The 25,334-nt window shown below is 39.0% G+C and overlaps 1 protein-coding gene across 2 annotated transcripts in view; it reads left to right on the forward strand.

The window, feature by feature from the left end:
• Positions 1-25,334, forward strand: part of LOC116721688 (collagen alpha-1(XI) chain-like) — a 99,850-nt gene that overhangs the window by 54,709 nt on the left and 19,807 nt on the right. For both annotated transcript variants that reach the window (XM_032565577.1, XM_032565578.1), the window contains exons 24-45: positions 95-139; positions 418-471; positions 565-609; positions 2,082-2,135; positions 2,216-2,260; positions 3,029-3,082; positions 3,202-3,309; positions 3,975-4,028; positions 6,575-6,628; positions 8,319-8,363; positions 8,602-8,655; positions 8,933-8,977; positions 10,754-10,807; positions 10,914-10,967; positions 11,691-11,744; positions 12,114-12,221; positions 12,554-12,643; positions 14,902-14,955; positions 17,894-18,001; positions 18,112-18,219; positions 19,519-19,572; positions 20,511-20,564. In XM_032565577.1, coding sequence (XP_032421468.1) covers positions 95-139; positions 418-471; positions 565-609; positions 2,082-2,135; positions 2,216-2,260; positions 3,029-3,082; positions 3,202-3,309; positions 3,975-4,028; positions 6,575-6,628; positions 8,319-8,363; positions 8,602-8,655; positions 8,933-8,977; positions 10,754-10,807; positions 10,914-10,967; positions 11,691-11,744; positions 12,114-12,221; positions 12,554-12,643; positions 14,902-14,955; positions 17,894-18,001; positions 18,112-18,219; positions 19,519-19,572; positions 20,511-20,564 — 1,395 coding nt within the window. The remainder of the gene's footprint in view (positions 1-94; positions 140-417; positions 472-564; positions 610-2,081; positions 2,136-2,215; positions 2,261-3,028; positions 3,083-3,201; positions 3,310-3,974; positions 4,029-6,574; positions 6,629-8,318; positions 8,364-8,601; positions 8,656-8,932; positions 8,978-10,753; positions 10,808-10,913; positions 10,968-11,690; positions 11,745-12,113; positions 12,222-12,553; positions 12,644-14,901; positions 14,956-17,893; positions 18,002-18,111; positions 18,220-19,518; positions 19,573-20,510; positions 20,565-25,334) is intronic.

A 25,334-nucleotide genomic window follows, 5' to 3' on the forward strand; every position in this document is an offset into this window, starting at 1 on the left:
CCCAGCCAATGATATTTATACTATAACTTTCTGAAACATAACTGGACTCATTCCTCGTGCTTCTTATAACATATTTCTTTTCTTTGTCTACAAGGGTCTCATTGGTCCTCAAGGTCCAATTGGGCCTCCGGGTGAAAAAGTAAGTACAGTGGGAACTCAAGTTCCTCCTTAGGCCTTCTCTACCATGCTGATAAGTGTATGTTTCATAAGTAGTTGAGCAGATTTGTGGCTGAGCTGTAAGCCCTTACCTTGCTCCTCTAAGGGCAGACACACTCACAAGATCACACATTTTATAGACATGAGAGCTTAGTTTGGCTGACAGAGAGAATTTTGTTTGCGGTTTTGAAAACGTATTTCAATATGTTAAACGTATCTGTCTGACTGACTGCGTCCGTATTTATTACTCTGTCTTTGTAGGGGCCTCAAGGGAAGCAAGGTCTGGCTGGACTTGGCGGTACTGATGGCCCTCCTGTAAGCCATGAATTTTGGTCCCTTTTTAATATTTCATTTATTGACGTAAATTATTTATAGGCACATAACTAGTAGGTACATGTTCTTCTGTAGGGTCACCCTGGAAAAGAAGGACCTCCTGGAGAGAAAGGATCCACGGTAAGTTGGAATATATTTTGGTAATCTATATTTTTCAATAAAGTGCCTAATTTGTTCAAAATTTGTTTTGTGTGATAAACACAGTGGTAATTTAAAGAAAATTATTAACACAATATTCACAAAGCATTATCCAAAGCATTTTATCAAAGCACTTTATCACACTAGTTCTTGGACATGGTGAGTATAATTTGAATGTATTCCAACAATAGTGCAAGAACAGGTGCATCTCAATTACATTATGCCTTATTTCTGAAATTCAGATTACAAATCTAAACTAACTTCACGGCACATAGAGTGATATATTTCAACCATCTATTTCTACTAATTTTGATCATTATGACATGCAGCCAAAGGAAATTCAAAGTTTAGTTTGTCAGAACATTAGACTATTACATAAGAGCAACATAAAGTGTGGGCAGACTAAACATCTTTTATTTTGGAAAATGTTTGTTTGATTTCAGGTCCTTCATGATGCCAATACTTATACTCGTATGGAAGGCACTTAACCCCAAGTTGCCTGCCGATCTGAGTATTGATTGGGTGAATGTGGCTCTAGTGTAAAGCACTTGAATGGTCAGTGTAGCTATAAAAGTGTCATATTTCATTTGCAAAGCCAATACAGAAATGTCAGCCTACTGAAAGGTGGCCTTCTGCTTGTTTGCATTGTCTCCTTTTGGCAAGAATCCATAGATCCTCTACAGGGTTTAGGTCATGCCAGTTTGTTGGCCAGTCAAGCTCAGTGATAGAGCAATCATTTAAGTCAACCTTTGTATTTTAACAGTGTAGGCAGGATCAGCTTATGAGCAGAAGAACGTTTAAAGTTTTGGTACTTTTTAACCAAAATTTTTCCTTCTTCTCAACTTTCAGTTAATATGCTTCAACATGGCATGTGACCTGTCAGATTCTTTAGCAATGAAGTTAGAGTTATTGTCCACTGTCCACTGGACAACAGTCTTAATATGCAGGCCATAACTTAGCAAGTAAACATGTTATTTAAGCTTTATTTTTACCACGATGAAATAAACTGAGATTAAAAAGCTCTTTTTCTAGCCCAGGCCAAGAGGCAGCAACAAATACAACACAAAAAATACAGTTAAAAGAAAATATCAAGCTATAAAAAACAGGTGCATGTCAAAGAATCGGCCTCAAGAACTTTATTTTTATTGTCCTTATGTAATACTTCAGTTTCCTGAGATACTTGATTTAGGAGTTTTATTAGCTGTAAGCCAAAGTCTTTAAATCTGATTGAAATAAACACTTGAAATACTATATATAACAAATCAGTATGAGTTTGACCTTTTGAATTCTGAATAAATATTAAATATAGTTAAAATAACCTTTCATTGACATTTTAAGGTATTAAAATTGACCTATTCTACCTATGATCTACCTTGCATATGTGCAAAAACTCATCAAAAGGAGCAAGAATGCAATGGAATACTGAACATTTAATATTTGTGTTTAAACTGCAGGGTTTTCCTGGTCCAATAGGATCTATCGGCTATCCTGGTCCCCGTGGTGTAAAAGTAAGTGAAAAAAATAGTTGTAGATCATTTTTACCCTGTTTGTGAACATTACTCTGACTGTATTCTCCCACATCCTTCAGGGCGCTGAGGGAGTTCGAGGCGTCAGAGGAGACAAAGGAGAAAAGGTAAACTCCTCTCTAACCTCCTCAACAAGGCTGACAAATGTCAGTCCTCTGCAAATGCCCGCCTCAGAATTGCAGTTCTTCCTCAAATGGGGCTTCCTTTTATCCTGGCAAGAGAAAAACCTCTTAAAGGCCTATTGGACTAGTGCTCAGGTCCTCATAACTTTGAGCTGTAATGGAGTGTGAATCACCAGGCTGGAATAATATTGATATGTGGTTTCAGTGATTTACTATATTTAGTTATTACCACTGAGTACTTATTAACAGCAAACTATTGGGGTATCCAAGCAGCATAACTATTAAAAACAAAGTGAGTACATACTGTATAAGCATCCTGTAATTTGATGTCAATCTGAGTTGATTATAGTTTCAAAACAAATGTTATTTTATTTCATTTTATTATCAAAAGGAAACAACTTTGAAATGGAAAAATAATACATTTAAAAGTGCAATTCTTAACTTACACCACCAGATGTCAGCAGAGCTAAATAGACAGCAGAAGACAAGCTAGCAATAAATCTGAGCTCTCATCAGATCTTCTCATAAATGACCAGTAGATGTCACTGTTCATCTGTTTTGAAGAAGATGTAATCCTCTCACGCCTGTATTTCAGTTTTACTTTCATTGACAGAATTCCTTTCTCTTAAAAAACAGATTTATTTATTAAATGGGTTTGTTTAATAATGTTTTGCTGCAAGAGATGTTGGTATAAGTAATTGGTCCTGCCTTGGCTCTAATAACACTGTTTTACAATAACTCTTTCACCACCAGGGAGAGGATGGATTCCCTGGCTTCAAAGGGGACATGGGCATCAAGGGGGACAAGGTGGGTCATCCGTTCTAAAGAGAAGGCCAGTCTTTACAGCTGCAGACATATGAAGCATAGAAACAAAACAAAAAACATGTGACATATAAAATTGTTGTCATTACTACGTCTTTATTCAGGGTGAGGGTGGTGTACTAGGACCCAGAGGAGAAGATGGCCCTGAAGGGCCAAAGGGCAAATCAGGACCAGGTGGAGAGGCTGGACCCATGGGTTTAGCAGGAGAGAAGGTAAATAGTAAGGGCTTTCGAAGGCTGCAAATTTATCCCTTAAGAGGTAAATATTCTTAAATTAAGTAAACTTTAAATATTAATTAATGATTTTCAAAACATAATTTGCCGTATTCGTTAGCTATATGATCCAGTCATACAGTCTTTTATTAAAGTTCTATGGTTTTGAACAGTGTTGTGCCAGGTTACCATTATCAAGTTCTAGTTCTCAGTTCCTCTTGTTGTGTTGAAATTATATTTTCAAATATTCTGAACTAAGTTCATACTCCCAAAATCAACTAATCTGATTTCATTAGTCAAATTGTTTATGGATTAGTAGCAAATAGATTTTTTGTAAAATTTTATCAGCTGGTGTTTTTAAACAGAAGCAATGTTGTTTTAAGAGTAAAAGCATGCTCATATTTTAAGTATGGCCACCATTTGAAAAATTGTCCTAATGGGCAGATTTTCTATTAAACATTCACCCCTATTTTGGCTTTTGATTAAAATATTAGAAGTTATACCAGGGAAAGCTGCAGTACTTGCAAGCTCATCATGTTAAAAAACAGCATATTTATATGGTGCTAATACATCTTTTCATTTCTTTGATCTATCTATGCTTTTCCTGTTATTGCAATAATTACCATGGGTGAAGCTGTATGTATTTTTTATTTATTTGTCTTCAGGGAAAACTTGGAGTCCCTGGATTGCCTGGGTACCCTGGAAGACAAGGCCCAAAGGTAGGTAATGGGAACAATATCAAATCTCTTGGATAAGTGAGGGAGACACGATAGTCATAAAACCAAGTCATGTAATTGGAGATAATTTATTTACCAAGATATTTGGTTTAATTATCAAAGTTCACTTTCTGTAGTTCATTAAAACTGTACAATCACAGTGCACACTGCAGCCTCTGAGTGGGATTTGAAGCAGTTTCTTCCAGGTGGATCTGCAAGTTACACAGAAACAAATGTTGGCACACGAACTCAAGGTCTTTATATACACAGTTAGCTACAAATATCTGAGACCATGAGCACGTCTAGTTGAATGAAAAAAGTTACACAAGTAATTGTTGGAAATATAATTCATTGAAGTCGCAGTGGTTTAAAAGCTGTGCACCCCTGAAGATAATTAGCCAATTAGGTTACAAAAGTATTAAGATAACCTTTTCTTTCCTACTCAACACCTACCCTCCTCTCACACGCCTTTCTAAAACCTGCTGACTAAATGCTCTGTCCCACAAACCTAAGCAGACACCTACTGCACACCCTCCATGACTCTTACAGGAAATCCTAACTGGCATGGTCATCTGCTTTAGTCATCAGCTGTCCCTCTTCTTAGACCTAAGCCATTATCTAAAAATCTGGCTCTGCTTGCACTCTAGCCCTGGCCATATTGCTACTGCTCCACTATCTGGATGTGCTGCTGCAGCTGCTTCCTCTTTGCTGCCGTAAGCACTGACATCTTGGCACTGATAGAACCTTCTCTCACAACATCGAGATCGGCAAATCTCCAGCTCTGCCTGAAAGTCAGCAAAACCTGAGCTGGTTATATACAAGAAATTATATTTCTAATCAGTTATCCAACAATTAGCAACAAAACATTTTTTGGGGGGGTTGGTGGGGGAGGTGCTGTTATGTAGTGGTGTTACGCCATGTGAATTGTATTATTATTAATAGAGCAATTAGTCTCATAATGTCAAAGACTTTACTGTTACTCTTAAAATCAATATAAAGGATTAATTCTTGACCATTAAGTAGTGCAACATCTGCTCATAAAAATCTACATGGTGATACCGATTTTTTTAACAATTGCAAGCTGTCTGCAAAGTTTCCAAATGGTTGGTTATGATCAAACCGTCCGAGAGCCAGTAGCTGCTCCCTGCATGTGATCATGGATAAAGAGTACCGGTTTGTCTCTTTTGCCTTGATTTGAATATAAAAAAGGTAATTTCCATCATATAAAAATGTTTGACATACTCTCTTACTTCAAAAAATCTGTTCAACTGTTTGTAACTGGGATTCTTTTATAGACAAATTTCTTTCAATTAAACTTTGTAAACTGAGGAAAGTTACTCGGGGGGGAGGAAAAAACCCCTCCACATTTACATCATAAAGTACCGTCTCTGTTATGAAATGTCACATTGTCCTCATGAGTAGCTTCAGGGTCACAGTCTTGGCTGGGCATCAGCCTTTATCTGCCCTCAATCAGCTCGCTCTGGAATTCCTCCACTGTCTGTGTTTTTGGCTGCTACAGCCCATCACTCTCTGCTAACAGCTTTTCCACATCGTTAATTGTTGATGCCATTTGCAAAAGCTTCAGCGGACTGTCTTATCTCCCTTTTGCAAGTCGTGCCCATCCAGTAGCACTCCTCTTTTCAGTTTACTGTAACTGCAACTCTGTGGAAAACAAATTTCGCACAACAGATTTTTCTTTCCTCGCAACTCTGTCCTTGTAACTCAGTTGTTATGTCCTTGCCTATTCCGCACAGTATTATGCTTAATATGTATATGCACATGAAGGATAATGAGCACTGTGAATGCTGCCTGAATTTTTTTTTGGGGGGGGGGGACCCAAATCACACACATGACCTTGGTTTTCAGCCGACGCAAAGGCATATTTAGTCTAGATTGGTTGATCTTATTTATGCTGCCTAATTCAGCATAAAGTGAGGTTATATTCATGACCTGCTTCGTTCTCTCGTTATTAGGCAAACAGTAATTACTCACCAAGTATTTGTTTGACCGGCACCATTACCACTATCAGGGAGCACAGCCTCTAAAAAGCCCAGTCACTAAATTGCTGATAGTTATCAAAGTGGATCCACGGTTTTCCTTTACTTTGTCTCTATTTGCACCCACTGTCTCTTTTTTCTCTTTACCTTATGCCTCTCATTTATCCTAACAATCTAACCTGTAACTTTTTCTTTTTGTCACCTTTGAAAGAGCTTGATTTTTGGGGCAGTTGGTAGATCATGCTCACCATGTGTAGAAGCTATAGTCCTCAACATGGTTGTCTTGGTTTTGATTCCCAGCCTCAGGCCATTTGCTGCATGTTTCCCACTTTCTCAACCCTATTTACTACTACCAAAAAATCTCAAAAAGAAAGAGCTCTGTTCATTATGAAAAGACAAAGCAGAAACCTGTCTGGCTTTGCAGGCATCTTCTATGCGTCTCTGTTATAGCCTTCTTACAAACAATTATGGGGAATTCTTTGAACATGAACAACTCAGTGAAATTTCTTATTTCTAAAATTCATCTTAATTTTTTTTTTGTCTTAATTTCAGGGCTCGAATGGCTTCAATGGATTCCCCGGAGCAAACGGTGAAAAGGGAGCAAGGGTAAGAATAAGAACTCATCAATAGCATTAAGCAAGTGAGAGCTGTCACTGGGTTTAGGTTCTCTGAATATGGAAACACAGAATCAATAGGGGTCTTACAGATATAAATAATGTACAGCTTCTTCTACCACTGATTAAAACTTTAAAATAACTATAGATGCTCCCTTTAGATCATAAAGCTTCCTGGGTCCAAAAGTGTGTTCTGCTGTTTTTAGCTAATCCAAACGGTTTTCTGTGAGAATCGGGTCTGGAGACTGAGACGACCATAGAAAAAAGTTGATTCTGGGTCTGGTTAACCACTTTTTGTGTTGATTTAGAGTGATAACCCATATTTATTTTATTGAATGAGTCCACAAGATTCGTATTTATAATCTTGTGGTATTTCAAAGAGTCATGAAACCATTCACTCTGACCATGTTTCCAAGATCTTTGGGAAAAAAATCAGGCTCATGGCATCACAGGTCCTACACTACTAACTAGTGGGCTTGCAGCATTTTTCCCATATTCCTTCTTTGTTTTACATCAAAGCCATTTCGAATGTTTGTTTCCACAAAGCTACAGTCCCAGTAGAATTTAGCATTCTCCACTTTTAAGAAGATAGAACAAAGGTTTCTTTCAGGAATGCCTCCCAAACAATTTCCGTGGAAAGAGATAATGTCCGATGGTTATTGTTGGAACTTTCTCTTTGCTGCACTTCTAATAGGTTTTTTAATAGGTTAAAAATAGCTTAAGAATTTTTCAAGCTGCTTGCCATCCTGCTCATTGTGCATTAATTAAAGATCAATGCACAATGGACTATGCAAGGTTTTTGTAAATTTTCTTGCACCTTGGAAGTAGTCACAGTTGTACCCGAAATTTTTGGATTTCCATTTCTTTGCATTGCCACATCTCAACTTGATTTTTGTGATCTAAATTTTGTGTGGCATACTCAGTTTCCTATTTACAAGTCCTTAGAGTCATTAATTTTGAAATAGAACTAATTACTTTCAGTTCAGATAGCAAAAAAGAAATGAAATTGCCCTATATCATACTTTACTCCATAAAATGTCCAAAGTGATCAAAGAACTCCAGAAAAGAAATGTAATAGCATGTAATTTGAAATTTAAAAGGCCAGGAACTCTATTAATTGCTTAAAGAAGGAAGATAATTGTGGAAATGTTGAACCTAAAATGTATAGAAGGGCTCCAGGAAGGTCCTCTTCAAAGTTTGCCATAAAGATGCAACTTTTGAGGGTGGAGTGACAACCTTATTCTGCTGTTTGAAGAAAGCTGTTGAGTCACCCCGGCGAAAAGGGTTACAGTTGAAGGGATGACAGTGAGAAATGTTGAAGGATTGGGGTTGTTATCGACAAGACAAGCTCATCTGGGTTCTCTCGCACACAGAGAGGCAGACACGCGTGGCCACAGAACGTTTGAGCTGACAGGTAGTTCAAGCTGTCAAGTGCCTCTGGGTAACCGCTTATCACAGCACTTTGATTATTTATTTTTTGTCCAAAGATTCCTAGATGATTCTATTTAATCTGTGACAAAGACTCCCATAGCAGCTGTACCTGTCTAGTGCTAAAGTGTATTCTGTAATCTAAAACACAGAGCTTGCTCTGCTTAAACTTCTGAAGAGAAAACTTCAGAAAAAAAAAAAAACTTGTTGATGTGACAGTGTCGGATTTTGTTGATTTTGTATTTTATTTTCAGGGAATTGCTGGGAAATCAGGCCCTCGAGGGCAGCGTGGACCAACAGTAAGCATCTCATTTGTCTGACAATTGAGCAGAAGCCCTTTACATATATTATTTATAGGATAAATATCAAAGTATCAGCATTGTTTAGCTGTGTACAAGTTCTGAGTGTGTGTTTTCACGACGTATGCACCTGGTGGCAAGTTGTTGAGAGATGTAAAAATAGCAAAGGCACTCGCTCATAGTCTTCATGCCTTTACTGCCTCATTTTCACCTAATCATAAATTTACAATGAATACAGGGTCCACGTGGGGGACGTGGAGCAAGAGGACCGACAGGAAAGCCAGGTGCAAAGGTGAGAACACAGGCAGACTTTCAACAGCTTTCATGATTTTGATGCTAAACAAGTATGAAAAACAAATCAATAAATTGTATTTTCACTGCAAACGTTTATCTACTACTTGATGTATCTGTTGTTAATCACATTCTTTTACGTTGTAAAGCATACGCATGCATGTGGTTCATTTTGTAACCTGAGTATCACGGCTTCAATACGATATTATTCATATTTTATAGTCTGTCAGTTCTGAGAAAGTTCATACTCTTCCTCTGTGGATTTCCTTTCTCCACAGGGCACCTCAGGCAGCGATGGACCTCCAGGCCCACCTGGAGAGCGGGTTGGTATTGAATTTGTTTCATCTGTAACTTGTATTCTGTTCATTGAGTTTCTGTACAGGCAGTGAGTGAAAGGACATCAGGAGCACTGGGTTGGGATTGGGACTCAAAGGCATCTGAATGTCTTTGCTGCATTCAAATGACATGCTGCACAGTGCTGCTGTTGTTAGCATTGTTGCCTCAGAGCAAGAAGGTCCTGGGTTCAAATCCCGGCCTGGGGTCTTTCTGCATTGAGTTTGCATAGTTTCCATGCACATGCTTGGGTTCTCTCTGGGTTCCCACATTTGAAAAACAGGACTGTCAGGTTAATTGGTCTCTCTAAATTGTTTTCAGATATGTGTGTGTCTGTGGATGGTTATTAGTGTTATGTATATATGTTGCTCATTAATGGACTGGTAACCTATCCTGATCGAACCCCACGTCTTGCCTAATGACTGCTGGAGAAAAGCACCGGCCCTCTGTGATCCTACAAGGATAAGTGGTATAGCGTAAACAGTTACATTAGTTATTATGATATTTTCTCTAAAATAAGCCTTCACACTAGATCATGACTGCAATGTTCAAACATTGATAGCTTTTGTTTTCATGTGAAAGCAATCATGGCATTAAGTGTTTCTATACAAAGCTAATGAGCTGATGTTTTCCTGGCTAGGATCAGAACTAGGATTTTCCCCAAAACGATCTTTGAGATTTTCATACGTCTATATGTGGAAAGCCTCTGCATCTACCCTGTTAGAGGATGCAGGTGTTCTGCAACAGATGCACTGCATCAAGAATGATGTGAATCCTGGAGTCTTTTCTCCTGGTCCACCACTTCCCTCCTCATTATTAACTACATCTTTTAAGAACATCTGTTTGATATTGTCAAGTTAAGTTCTGTATGGCATATTTAAGCAACAAGGCATCTTAACTTGTTTTACACTATAAAACATAATACATTAAGCCATTATGAAACAAGCAGTGAACAGCATTTTATCAAATCCATCATCAAAATTATCAAGCAAATGTACATCAAATATGTTGATCAATCCTCCGGTTATTATTAATCATAGGCAACTCATAACTGGTGGGTTTTTTGGTCTAATATATTGTGAATTCAGACTGCTGTCTGAAAACTCACAACTACCTTTGGTCTCTCCGAAAACAGTGTGGGCGTGCATTTTGAACTAGCACACACTTCTCTTCCTCCCTATTCCATTGGGAGCCAAACGCATAGAGATTTCTGTGCGCAATGGATCTGATTATGAGATTGTTTTTAATGGCATGGAGAGAATGGATTATTTGTTTCAGCTGCTAGGTTCTTTTGTTTGAAGCCAAAGAACCCACCAGTCACGATGAGCATATCAGCTACAGCTACAATGCTAAAATTACTTGGAGTGCTGCCCTGCTAATGTGTGGACATAATCAGGTTGGTGCCCTGGAACAGGGCCAGCGTGACAACACCTGCATGTTGGTGCTTGCAGGCCACATGCCATGGATAAACTGCCACTGCTGCTTCTTGCCCAGAAATGTTGTGAACTTAGTAATAAAGCCCCACAATTCTAAAAAGGAAGTTTCGTGCAAAACATTAATAAGAAAGGGCTTGTTTGTTCTAGTTGATTTTTATGTTGTCGTATGGTCTTCGTTAGATGTGTAAAGGGCCTAAATCTGTAAGAGAGATTGGGAGTTTGATTTTCAATAATAAGTAAATGAGATGAATTTCCTATTAAAACCCTTTAAAATGACACACACATTAAGTTATGCTTCCTTGCCTTATTTTTCCCAAATTCTCCCATTAGGGACCTCAAGGACCTCAGGGACCTGTCGGTTTACCCGGACCCAAAGGACCTAATGTAAGTGGCTGCCGTCAAACTGCCTGTGAGCTGCCTTTATTCACAACCATCTTTTTATAAGCCTGCTACCTTGATTTCTGAAACTGTCCAAATGTTTCATCTCCAGGGCCCAGCAGGGAAAGACGGGCTGCCAGGACATCCTGGACAGAGGGGGGAAACGGTAAGTGGGTAACTTTCTTTGTGAACATATTTTTTTGCCATTTTGACATCATTTTTTTTGGCCTCGAAAGCTGAGTAGCATTAGTGATGGGGATCCAAAGTGATATATGGAGAGAGTTTAATTAAAAACATAGTTCTTAATGTCAGTATTGTCTGAACCACTTTTATTAATACTGTATACAGTTCTGGAGCTTGTGGCATTTGCTATGAATTTTCTGATAACGTTTTTTCTAACAAAAACAACATATAAAACTTTCTACTTGCTCTGACTATTTTTACAAGGATTTATTTTCCCTTTGATCACTAAGGTGTTATTTTATCTGAACTGGAATAAAAGAATATAGATTGGAATTAATAAACACCTCACCAGCTATCATAAATGTTCCTAAATCAAAATAAATCCTAATGTTAAAATGAAAAGAAAAAAGTAACTCTTCAGCTATGGGAAAAGTATTTTCTGTCTTGCTATTTTCTGTCAAGTTACCCATCCAGCAATTTATCAAGATATCAGTCTGTTGAGCTGTTAAACTGTCTAATGAGAGATCAAACAATGAACTATAAAGTTATCTGTCCATCAAACTAGCAAGATGTTTATCGATCAAACTTTCAAGTTATATTCCCACGGATTTGTTAAGGTATCAACCTATCAAGCTATAAAACTATATGTCCATTGATCTATTAAACTATCAAACTATCCATCTATAAAACTATCTGTCTGTGTCAGGGTTTCCAAGGAAAGACTGGACCTCCGGGACCTGGAGGGGTGGTTGGACCTCAGGTAATATGCAACTAATATGCAACTTTGCTGTGTTTGTTAACCACGTTCAGTTATTGTTCATGTCTAATGCAGAAGTGTTTCGACCACAAAAGTTTACCCATTGACAATGACAGAAATATTTAATCAGATACAATTAAGAAACTTCACACATTTCATTTCTTTCAAACTGGAAAGCACAAGCTGAGATTATTATGTTTTATTCATCCATTTATGGCAGAAAATTATACAATTGTTTACAAGATCAAATCTGGGACAAATACACACCCAAAATTAATTATATTTGCTTTATTCATCAACATATGATTACAGAAATCTAAACCAATTATTTCATATACATAATGAAACATGTGCCTGCATTGCTCTTGATAGGGACCAACTGGAGAGACAGGACCAAGTGGAGAGCGAGGACACCCAGGGACCCCTGGTCCACCCGGAGAGCAAGGTCTACCTGGAGCTGCAGGAAAAGAAGGAGGAAAGGTGAAGAAGAATGAATATTAAATGTTTACGTATTAAACTTCGTAAGAAAGTTTAGAAAATTGTAGTATTGTCAGTCATTTTAATTTTTTCTCCATCTTGAAGGTCAGTTTTGTTCTTTGACAAACTATTGAAGCTGAAAGATTTTTTTTCTTCTAAAAAAATTTTTTGTTTTTCATCTTTTTACCTCTTAATCTCTTGCTTATGTTTCCAGATAGGGAACTAATTAAGCTATTATCAGACAACTTTCATAATTTCTCTCCTTTGCCCTAAAGACCTCACGGTAATAATGACCTGATACTCTGCCAGGTATTAAATTCTTTTCGTTTCTCCAGGGTGATCCGGGTCCTTCGGGTCATTCTGGCAAGGTGGGACCACCTGGATTAAAAGGTTTCCAAGGGGCAAGAGGTCTCCCAGGAGCCATGGTAACATTTTTTTTTTTTACATAATTATAGAGAAAAACATTTCACATGTATAAACAGAAAGCCAACCCCCATTTTCAGCATCCACCCAGCTGAATTTAGCCTACTCTAATTACCTAACAACCTGCTGTTAAACCAAATGTCAAACCTGAGAGTAAACCAGAAAAAAGGTGCAGAACTTGCTTATAGAAATATAGAAATAGAAATAGAATTACTTTATTCATCCCAGCAGGGAAATTACTTCGCAGTTACAGCATAGAGACAAGACACAATGACAACCACCACTGAGTAGCAGTTGTAGACAAAATAAAAAATAAAATTTAATGGAGGACTGAGACAAATAGCATATAATTGTTCCCCCCATGTCATTACATTAAACAATTTTAGAGACAGTTTGCTTGTTGTTATAACAAAGCACAGGTAACTTAGTTATGCTAAAAAGAAATTAGGGCGATTATACTCTTTCTTTTTTTTTCTTGTAGTAGTCCAGGCATTAAAAAAGTTAAAGTTGTTCCACAGTCCTTTTCATTTAGGAGGCATGTTCTGCTCCTAAACAAATAGTGAGTCAGCGTCTCGCTCTCAGTTTAAACCCTTTGCAACTTTTTAACTCTTCATCACATGTGTGGAGAAACCGGTGCTGATTCTCAGAAGCAGTGGGTGTGAGTGAGAAAAAGTTCAAGGTGAGAGCAGATGGCTATTAGAGGCTGACTCAGGATCAGCTTAGGGGACCGTGTGGCTGTACCTCATTCCAAGGCTGACCATTAAGAGCGCACACGACAGCACAGAGCAGACTTATTACAGCCGGTGTGTTGGTCCCATGTGAGCAGAAAGATGACTTTCTTTTAATAATGGAAGCACAAACATAATATGTGAGCAAACACATGCGTGCTCTTTCTGCTTCTTAAACTGATCCCATCCAGAAACAGAAAAGTCCAGAAGGACTCGGCGTGTCGACGTGGGCGCACATATAAAACAAATACGCATTATAGTCCCTTACTATACTGTGGAGAATCATTCAAGCCAAGCCAGCCAGTGGCAGCGCCTGCTTGGCAGCCACTGCAACCTCTGGCTCTGCTGGAACCTGTAAATTAGCCATTATAATAAAAGTCTGTTTTCCATATGCAGCCCCAGACCCCTTCTGTGCTGTGAATCAGCACAGCCATTGCCATTCAAGGACCGGGAACTTGACGAGGTGACAAGAGGCAGGAGATAAATGGGCCATACCTCAACCTGTGACTCACAGTGGGGTTTTAAAACTTGTCATCTCTTCTTATTCTTTTGGTTCCTTTTAAGCTCAAGCGGTGACTCCCATTGCATTGATAATGTAATAATTTTGAAAGCTAGGCTGCATGATAATTTAATAAATAACATGCGTTTTAATAGAAAACTGATTTGCACCGTAAATGTATTTAGCAATGAAAGGCACAAGTGCTTGCTTTTGTTGTCAGTAATTACCATTTTTATACAAGAAGCTTGGGTTTTAGCTAAAAAATATCAGTTTACAAAAAGAGAAAGGCATCTAGGTCCATGATAAGTGTATGTGATACATCTGACCAAACCTGTGTATTTAATTTATTTCCTATTTAAAATATTTTTGATCTGGGTTATACAGGAAATTGACCGTGAATTGTTTTTTTAAACAGTAAAGGGTAACTAAATGGTAAATGACCTGCACTTGTACAGCATTTTATCAAGTTCAGAGGACCTCATAACACTTCACTCTACACGCAGTCATTCACACATTCACACACTGGAATAATAATTATGGAGAGAAATTATTCTTTTCACAATTCTTTCACAAGAATACAAGACTGTAATTAGGAGAAACAATTTCCCAGGTATGATTGCAGAGTGCTTTATTAAATTGTTTTAATTTGTGTGATTTGTAGTCTGTTGATATCGGTTCATGGAGAAAACACATAAAGCTTTTCTTGTTGTTTTAAGAATATATACAATAAGCTGGGGATAATCAATGAATAAATAATTGTTTAATGCAATAAATAACAATATCCTCACCAACAGGCCCACTGATTCTTGGATCTCAACACAGAAAAAAGAATATCAGTAACTTTGGTCTGTTTATATCCTATTTCTCCACACTGAAGTCCCTTCAGCTCTATACAAATGCACGTATGGGCATACAAAAGTACATGCTCAAAGTTTTAAAGAGCTTTTCGACAGCTAAAATTGACAGTCTTGGAATAGCTTTGAGTGGAGGTTCACAGTGAGTGATATCTAACCTCTCTTCCCTCTCTTTTCAGGGTCCAGGTGGCTTAAAGGGAGGAGAAGGACCTCAGGGTCCCCCCGGCCCCATCGTAAGTAGCCAGTTACTATGGTTACCTCATCTCTCTAGCCACAGAGATTGCAAGGAAAAGTGACTCGTGCTTTTGGATAATTGAGCCGCTCGTGCTGTGCACAGCCCCATTCTCTAGTCATTCAGCAGTGCAATGAAAACTGCAGCACAGAGAATAGCTGAACGGAGTACAGTGGAGTGATTGGATTAAAATTTTATATCAGGATATGAGGAGGTTTTCTATTTGGTATTTAGCATTCCTATCCAAACCCTTTTCTTCTCTGTATGTTTTATAGTCATAGCAAGAAAAATATTTTTTTCATTAAAAGTTACTATTCTCAAGAAGTTTTCATTAGTCCAAGTTATTCAACTTTATTTTCTTTTAGTTTTTTTCTTTAGATGTATTGATCTTGCCCAGAGCTAGGCAAACTCTCCTGATTTATAAAATACTGTAAAATTGTAGCTAGTAAAATTAAAGAGCCTTACAAATGCGTAAACCACAGCTCAATAAAGGGCTGCTTGATTTGTTGTGTTTTTTCACTGAAATACAACCTAATCACTACTTAACTGTCTAATCGAAAAGCAGCTAGCAGCTTGCTTGACTAATTATGGATGTTCTCCACACATGCACTTTAACAGTTCCTATAGCAACTGTTGTTGCACAGATGGAGGTGATTTGCTTCTTATGTCCAAACTGTTTTGCTTAATTTGGTCAACAATCACTATTTTAGTCACCTTATCTTAATTTAGTCTGCCTTGTAAAAGTATTCATACTCCATATACTTTTTCGCATTTTGTTACGCTACAATAGCAAACTTCATTTTTGCATTTTCTTGGAATCTTGTATAATAAATCAACACAAAGTTCTGCATGACTGGGAAATGGGAGAAAAATTGAGAGCATTAATCTGAGGAGTAGCCAACAGGTCCATGGTGACCCTGGAAGGGCTGCAGAGATCTTCTGTTCAGGGTGTAGTGTCTTTTTGAATGGCAAATACTAGCCGTCATAAATCTGACATCTATAGAAAAGTGGCAAGAAGAATGGCATTATTTAAAGAAAATAAACCAGATGTCACCACAAACATATGCAATAAAGAGCTTCTGATATATCTTTGTGTTGTTCTATCACATAAAATCCCAATTTGTTGAAAGTTTATTGTGAAAAATCTGAAGGGATATAAAAATGTCCATCCTAAATCAGTTGAATAATATTTAAGGAAAGTCATTTCAAATATCATGGTTACAATTATTCTACATAATGCAGCATTGAAAATTATATATGCTCCTGTCCTACTGCAGTTTATGACCATGAAAGGGAAGCAGGGGTGACAGAGCAATTCATAAATAAATTAGACTTTTTTTTTTTTCTTCCTGCCTTTTGTCTCCGGCCCCTCAGTTAGAGATATAAGCAACAAAAGCCTCAGGAGCTGAGATGCTGTGCATAATCTGACTGACGGGTAGCTTTGAACTGTCTGTCATTTTGTTGAAGCGTTAAACCCAGGTTCCCGATAATTGCCCCGCTGCTCACCAGCAACAGAGCAACACCAGTGTAGATGACAGCGGATATGCATAGCAGGCATGAAAAATCGTGAAAGTGAGAAGAGGAGTATTTCACTCAATGAGAAAAGCAATTTCCACTGCAAAGAGAGGTGGTTTTTATAAATTGGCTTGAAAGTGAGTCATAGAGAGAACACAGGTGAAATACTAACTTCGTACCATTGTTGTAATAGGAAAAAGTGGCCAGTATGCAATGTGCATGCACACAGCAGATCTGATATTTCCCTCTATCGATTTCCTGCCACAGATTAAGCTGCTGTTGTGCATTGGGGATCTAAGTGTGTTGTGTGTGTGTTGCTTTTCCCTTGTCTTTTTAAAGGCTTGTGTGTGTCTAGCAGAGCCTGAAAGGGAAACGTCAGCACAAAAACAAAAATTTGTTCTACAAGTGGTGCTTCTTGTTCGGTTCTGGCCAAATGTGTGGGAGGAAAACATGACAAAAAACAAAAAACAAACAAGAAACATAAAGAAAACTAGTGAAATGCATTGAATCAAACAAACTGGTGTGGAGGCTTGTGTGTGAGTTTGAGGCCTGGTGGGTAAGTTGGCAGCTTTGGGATGACAGTTTGGAGCTGTGTACTGCATGTGTGTCACCAGAAAATGGCTGTCATGAAATGGGCCAGGCACATGAGTGCCAGGTGGCAGCTCGCATCAGCAGCCGATTTAGTGAGTGGGAATCAGGTCATAGTTTTGGCCCCGAACACATGCAAATCAAATTTTATTGTGTTCACTTTGTTAGAAAACCCTCCCTTGGTAGGAGGGTGTCATGATGAAGTTCTGATCAATAATATGTGTGATTTAGGACCTCATACACAGAGGCAATCACGAACCAGGGAAAAGTCATGAGGAGACATGGCTGATGTGGGGAAAGAGTGGCCATTGCTTACATAATAACCTCACTGTGGAGGTCTGCTTTTAGTTAAATAACGGCTGTCAGTCTGGTCAATATTCTACTGAGTGTATCAATGTCATGTTTGTTTTACTATTTTGATCATTTTGACTCTATGCTTAGCGATAATTTATGTAAGAAATATCAGCTTATACTTTGTATTGGATTTATGGCATATAAACTGTATTAATGATATGTGAATGATATCCTCACAAACTAGTTTTCAGTTTTAATTTCTTTTAAATTTGACTTAACAGCTATCAATACATGCACTTCAACAAATAGTTGAACAGCTTGTTAAAGACTTTTTGTTTCTTAAAGACATATCTCAGAAAATATTATTGAAATATCCAGCGGCCAGTTTTACTTGAACATTTTTTTAATTAAAGAAGCCCCTTTCTTGCAAGGTCAAGCCTTTCGTGATTCAAGAAAATATCCAGCAGATTTCCCCGGTGTGTTTAGCTTCTTTTAGCTTGATGGATTTAATGCAGTATTATCTGGCTGGTGTTTGATAACAGGGTTCCCCTGGTGAGAGAGGCCCTGCTGGTCCCGGAGGTCCTATTGGTCAGACAGGACGCAACGGCCCACAAGGACCACCAGGCCCTGCCGGAGAAAAAGGATCCCCTGTGAGTTTTTCTACCTTGTTTTTAAAAAAAAATTATTATTATGAAACTGTTTCCTAAACTCTAAAGTGTCCATGGTGTCATCAAATGATTGTGACAAATGCTATTCACAGGGAGAGAAAGGTCCCATGGGTCCAGCTGGCCGTGACGGCATTCAAGGTCCAGTAGGTCTTCCTGGTCCAGCTGGTCCTCAGGGTCCCCCAGGAGAAGACGGTGATAAGGTAAAGTAAAAGTGCAACTCTGTCTTTGTTAGTACAAGAAATCCACAAGCCTTTATTCACAAAAAGATCAAAAGAAGCACACAAAAAACATTTTTATTCTTAAAGATTATGACAAATACATATGTTATTTTATTAGATGTACAGCATACAGTTCTGGTCTGAAGTTTAAAAATACTGATTCACCTAAAAGTCATGTTAATTGGAGGCTTTTATTTATTTATGCATTTGAACTCTTCTTTAGGGGGCAGCAGATAATACAATTACATTTTTAAAATAATAGTTGGATGCACAGGTTTGCCTTTCTTGTTGATTTTCCTCCAACCCACACAGGCTCAGAATTTTTTGTAATACATTTGAATAAATATCTCTTAGCAAGTTGGAGAGAAAGTCTTAGGTTTCTCCATTAAAACATTCTTCTTGTTGTCCTCCTCTGAACACAAAACTTTTCTCCAGAAGATATTTGTCTTGTCTATGGAGGAGGCTGCAAATATTAGTTGCTACTGAGGGTTTCAACTTTGACATATATGCCTCTTTTTTGGTCTCACATGATAAAAGTTGCTTCACTATGGACAGTGAAGCCATAGTCTCCTGTAAGTTCCTAAACATCCTCACCAATGTCCCTTCATCAAAGCTGGCCCTTTGGATCAGATGGGTTTGGAGCAGTTAGGTAGGTTAGCATTAAGCTCATGGAATGGCGCTAACCTCCTTCATATTAAATATGTCTGGCCTACACCTCACATTCTTATTGACGATGAGTGTATGCAAACCTGTGACCAGCACTGTATCTTAAAAAAGCCTTTTGATGCACATAAACAAAAGTTCTTATTTGCTTTGTTAGATTTAATATTGCTACTGCTGAATGTGTGATTCCATCTAGACGCATCATGTGAACTAAATAGATAAGATGTTTCGAAAACAAAGGCACGCACTGAATCATCCTGCTGTTTACACAAAATGTTCACCCTTAGGCTAGCAACACCCACCCCTGTTACACTGAGCCACAGATCTGCATTTTGTAACCATCACACCTCCTTCATTCAAGTCACGTCTTATATCACACCTTTCTGTCAATCATAGTACCAACGGGGTGAGACAGGGAGCCAATCAATTAATTGAAAACACTCGCCCAAGGTCTTTCTGGGCCAATCAAATTAGAATCTCTTGAGAAATATTCAGTGGCCAATGCTGATAAAGGTGACACTTGAAGACATTGGACTTTGAATAAACATGGCAGGCAGGAGGTTTTTAAGATGTTAAGGAGAGATATGAGAGCTTTTGTGAATGTGTGTTGGATCACAGGGAGAAGTGGGCGGTCCTGGACAGAAGGGAAGCAAAGGAGACAAGGGTGAACGGGTGAGTCTTTATAACCCTACTTCTTTCATTGCATTTTATAACAAGGTTTCTCCGAAACCATTGCATTTTAAATTACACTAAAAGTTAATTAACTAAAGAAAACTAATTATCACTACTGATTTGTCATGTGGAATTAATATAGAGCAGAAGCTCTTCTCAGTTATGTTTGTGTTGAAAAGTCTGCAGCTTTTCTGAAATATTATCAAATAGATATTACATTTTTGGCTTAAATATGAATGTCTTGTTTCTTTATATATTTTTTCATAAATTTTGTATTTGGCTTTTCTTTTTTTTATTAACAAATGTATATCAATTTCTTTCTTAGAATTCAGTGTCCTGCAGTAATATTCAAACTGTTTGAACCTTTTCAATTATTAAAAAATTGCAATCATCTCAAATTATTTTTATGAGTTTGGACACTGGAATCAGTCTGATCTATATCTACTCTGTGCAAAGAGATTAGAAAAAAAAAAAGCTTTGTATAATCTGACTGAGCGTGGGCTATTTTGAACTGGAGAACAGGCAAAAAGTCATTCTTAGGATGTGCAAAAGTAGTAGACAACCCAAAAAAATTACAGCTGTAATTGTTCCAATAAATAGATCTATAAAGCATAGACAGAAGGAGTTGAAGTGCAAAGAAACCAAAAACACCTTTTTTTCAGATGTTTTCCGTAAGACACTTTGAAAACCTTTAATACCTTACCTCTAATTTTTCCATCACTTAACAACAGAGCAAAACTTTGGGTCAGTCTGCTGGATGTCAACCCCCGACCCACCAGCATAAAACAATGTAGCATCAAAAAATGCTAAATGGTTCCAGTGTCAGGGATGCATTTGGTTTTTTTATATTTATAATTATCAGGTGACATTTTTGACAGTGTCGCATAAAGAGCTGCTTCAGCAGACTGTAAATGTTGTTTCTTTTGCTTTTCCTTTAGGGTCCACCTGGCCCAACAGGTCTCCAGGGCGTGGTTGGAGCTCCCGGTCCAGCTGTAAGTATCACTTCCACTGAGCCATCAAAATTCACCACATGAAATATTAACAGTAAGTCTTTGATGACTAAAATTATTACTTTCAAGGATTTTACATTTTATATTCAGAAAATAGGCTCCAAAGACCTAGTTGACTTTGTAGCTGCATCAGTGTTCCCTCCAAATATCTTCTGCATATTTCTTTTTAAAAAAGGCTTCCAGCTTTTTTTTTTTTGCATATCATGCTGTTTAGAAAAAAAAGACTCGTTTCTGATGCCATAAAAATTTGCTGTTCTACTAATGCCTGCCTCTGGCTGCAGAGGAAAACAATGAATTGATGGAGATAGGTTTGAAATGTTTACTCCAGTCAAGGCCTCCTCAAAACAGTGAAAGCGTTATATAAATCAGGATCAAAGGGCTGCAAAACTCTAAGCTACTTATGAAATATGCACTTCTGAGATGATGTGACAGTATTATAAGTGGAATTACACCATCTTATCTGCTCATTTTAAGATGTGTTTAAAAGTTACAAGGTGTATTCAGAAACATCTGGAACATGGGTTTGATAAAATCAGAAAATTTTAAAAAGAGTCAAATTTAAATCTAATATGGCTACAAAATTACTAAGTACAGTTAGCCATTAAGGAAAATGTAAAATTGTTGTTGTCCACTAAGTTAGCATATCCTAACTCAGTGGATATTGAGTTAGGATATATAGTACAATATCTATACTTTAGATATTCAGTGTGTACTGAATATCTAAAGTAGATACTGTATATATTCAGTATCTACTATAGCTACAGTACTGATTCAGAATCACATTTATTGCGATGTTCATTGCTATGTTCTCGAACATAATTGTGCCCGTTATGCCTGCTTTATGGGCGAGTATCCATCATACACAAAGATTGCATGAATGCTTTACCCCACTTTACCCCACTCACCTTTTTCTCTTTGAGCAAAGATTTTCTAGATGGCCCAACTCAAAAAACTTTCTATCATTCTTCTACCGTTCATCCTTGTGCTTCCTGTAGAATTTCCCTCTGACCTCGATTATCTTCCTGAACTTGTTATGATCTGCATAAAGCCGACAGCAAAAAGGGAGATAAACCATGCACAAGAGTTTCATTTATAAACTACAAGCTGAGATTAAAATCAAAGTTTCCAATATAAGGTGGAAAAGTTAGTGAAATCAGTGGTGCATGAGTGGAGGATGCATGTAAAAGACTGTAGCATACCTGTGGAGGAGAGCAGAGAGCAGTTAGTTGGCAGTCGGGTTTAATAAAAACTGAGGGTCTTACCAGATAATCAGGTGTCCCATACCAGTAATCAGTGTTGTATCTGAACAATAAATGTCCAACCTAACCACAAGGGCCCTGCAGGGGCAGTAACCGACTGAAGTGATGCCTTTGCTGCTTCCCCTCCCACAAGGCCAATTATGAGAGCAAATGCACTCATAACCACCTTCTGCCAATGTTTAACAAACTTTTTCCTGGTAGCAGGATAAAACTGTACTGCCGGAAACTCTTGGACATCCTGAAACTTCTTCACCACTACAACTGAACCTCTTACCTCTAAGCTCTTTTTTGGTCACATTTGAATATTGAAGATAATGAAACACAGTTTACATTAAATATTATCTTCGTGAATAATTTTACATTAAGTCATTCATTAAAGCATAACAAAGCAGATGTTAGATCATGTAATAACAGTGAGACTAACCATGTTTATGGAACACTAAGTTCAGGTATGATAGCCACAATCAACTTTAATTACTGTCAAACCTGTATAATCAAGAATCTACCTAATTAGAACCTGTCTAGCAATATGAAGTAGGCTCACTTATCTGAAAAATAAGTGAGCCTTATTTTTACCTTGTTTTTACAGGTAAGATTTCTGAAATACCATATATATATATATATATATATATATATATATATATATATATACAGTCAACACTAAGCGCTAAACAACTAGTAGCTCAGTGTTCCAACATCCGCAAACGGCAACTGCTATCACAACTTGAGATTGACGAGATACAACACAAATGCTACGGCAAAAAGGAGGAACCTGGATGTCAGAACTGTGGGGACTTAACTACAAGTCCCCACCCAGTCAGGGGATACACGGCCCCATTGAGCGAATCAGAGCTGAACGAGACGGCTGCTGACCTGAGAGAGAAAATCATGACCCGAATGACAACCAGACCTCCTCGGCGCCAATTACAACGGCTGAGTGAAGTACCATCAGAGATCATTGAGAATGTGAATGCAGCATTGAGAACAATCCCTACCAACACCATAACAGAAACCAATGAGCTGATCTACAACTCAGCATCAGTGATCCTTGAGACACTTGGCTATAAGAGCAGCCATGAGACCCAATACCCACCATGGAAAAGACGGTTAGAGGCTAAAATCAAGGTATCAAGGAGGGAAGTGAGCCAACTGTCAGAGCTCCACAAGGGTACAATGAAAAGACCAGTACCCAGAAAGTACAGGCAGATGCCCATACCTGAAGCACTCGAAACTGCCAAACAGAGGCTCCAAGCCTTGGCCAGCCGCCTAAAGAGATACACAAGGGAGAACGAATCCAGAAGGATTAACCGGCTCTTCTCCACTCAACCAGCTAAGGTGTACTCTCAATGGCAGGGTAATAACAACAGAGTAGACCCACCAAGGCTGGAGACTGAACAATACTGGAAAGGCATATGGGAAAGGGAGGCGTCCCACAACAGCAATGCACAGTGGTTGATCTCTCTACGAGAGGACCATAATAACCTCCCTGAGCAAGCCTTGGTAACCATCACTGTGACAGATGTCCAAGAAAGAGTCTCAGGTATGAAAAACTGGACAGCACCAGGGCCTGACATGATCCATGCCTACTGGCTAAAGAAACTCACTGCCCTCCATGAGCGACTGGCAGACCAAATGAACCAGCTGCTACAAAGTGGGACTCACCCTGAATGGTTAACTGAAGGGCGGACAATCCTAATCCAGAAGGATCCATCAAAGGGTCCAGTCCCACCCAACTACCGACCAATAACCTGCCTCTCCACAACATGGAAGCTCATGTCAGGCATCATAGCGGCCAAGATAAGCAAACACATGGATAAACACATGAGCACGGCACAGAAAGGTATCGGTGTAAATAGCAGAGGAGCCAAACACCAACTCCTCGTAGACCGCACAGTTGCCCGAGACTGCAAAACCCGACACACCAACCTGTGCATGGCTTGGATTGATTACAAGAAAGCCTATGACTCAATGCCGCATACTTGGATCATTGAATGCTTAGAGATGTATAACATCAACAGGACTCTGAGAGCCTTCATTGCAAACTCGATGAAGCTGTGGAAAACCACCCTTGAAGCCAACTGCAAACCACTCGCACAAGTGTCCATCAAATGTGGCATATACCAAGGAGATGCTCTGTCCCCGCTACTGTTCTGCATAGGCCTGAACCCCCTCAGCCAAATTATCAACAGGACTGGCTACGGATACCGACTCAAAAATGGGGCCAACATCAGCCACCTTCTCTACATGGATGACATCAAGCTGTATGCCAAGAGTGAGCGAGACATCGACTCACTGATCCACACCACCAGGATCTACAGCACGGACATTGGGATGTCATTCGGACTAGAGAAGTGTGGTCGGCTGATCACAAAGAGGGGGAAGGTCATCCGCACAGAAGGGGTCTCACTCCCAGAAGGAACAATAGCAGACATAGAGGACAGTTACAAGTACCTAGGTATACCACAAGCAAATGGCAACCTCGATGAGGTCACAAGGAAAGGAGCCACAGCTAAATACCTCCAACGAATAAGGCAAGTCCTGAGAAGCCAGCTCAATGGCAAGAACAAAATCCGCGCAATAAACAGCTATGCCCTGCCAGTAATCAGATACCCTGCTGGAATAATTAGCTGGCCAAAGGAGGAGATAAAAGCCACTGATATTAAGACTAGAAAACTACTAACAATGCATGGAGGATTCCATCCCAAATCCAGCACCCTGAGACTGTACACGAGCCGCAAGGAAGGAGGCAGAGGACTAGTGAGTGTGAGAACCACAGTCCAGGACGAAACAACTAAGATCCATAAATACATCAGGGACAAAGCCTCAACAGACAATGTGCTCAGTGAATATCTCAGACAACAGGGAACGGAGGTTGAGGTGCCAGAGATACCATCATGGCAGGACAAGCCCCTACATGGGATGTACCACCAGCAAATAACCCAAGTGGCTGATATCAGTAAATCCTACCAATGGCTGGAAAAAGCTGGACTCAAGGACAGCACAGAGGCCCTCATCCTGGCCGCCCAGGAACAGGCCCTAAACACCAGAGCAATAGAGGCCCAGATATACCACACCAGACAAGACCCAAGGTGTAGGTTGTGCAAGGAGGCCCCTGAGACAGTCCAGCACATAACAGCAGGGTGCAAGATACTGGCAGGGAAAGCGTACATGGAACGACATAACCAAGTTGCAGGCATAGTGTACAGAAACATCTGTGCAGAATATGGACTGGAAACCCCGAGATCAAAGTGGGAAACACCCCCAAAGGTGGCGGAGAACGCCAGAGCTAAGATCCTGTGGGACTTCCAGATCCAGACAGACAAAATGGTAATGGCGAACCAACCAGACATTGTCGTAGTGGATAAACAACAGAGGAAAGCCGTTGTGATAGATGTAGCAATACCAAGCGACTGCAACATCAGGAAAAAGGAGCACGAGAAACTAGAGAAATACCAGGGCCTCAGGGAGGAACTGGAGAGGGCCTGGAAGGTGA

The sequence above is a fragment of the Xiphophorus hellerii genome, chromosome 6 (genome assembly GCF_003331165.1).
Source record: "Xiphophorus hellerii strain 12219 chromosome 6, Xiphophorus_hellerii-4.1, whole genome shotgun sequence".
NCBI classification, from domain to species: domain Eukaryota; kingdom Metazoa; phylum Chordata; class Actinopteri; order Cyprinodontiformes; family Poeciliidae; genus Xiphophorus; species Xiphophorus hellerii.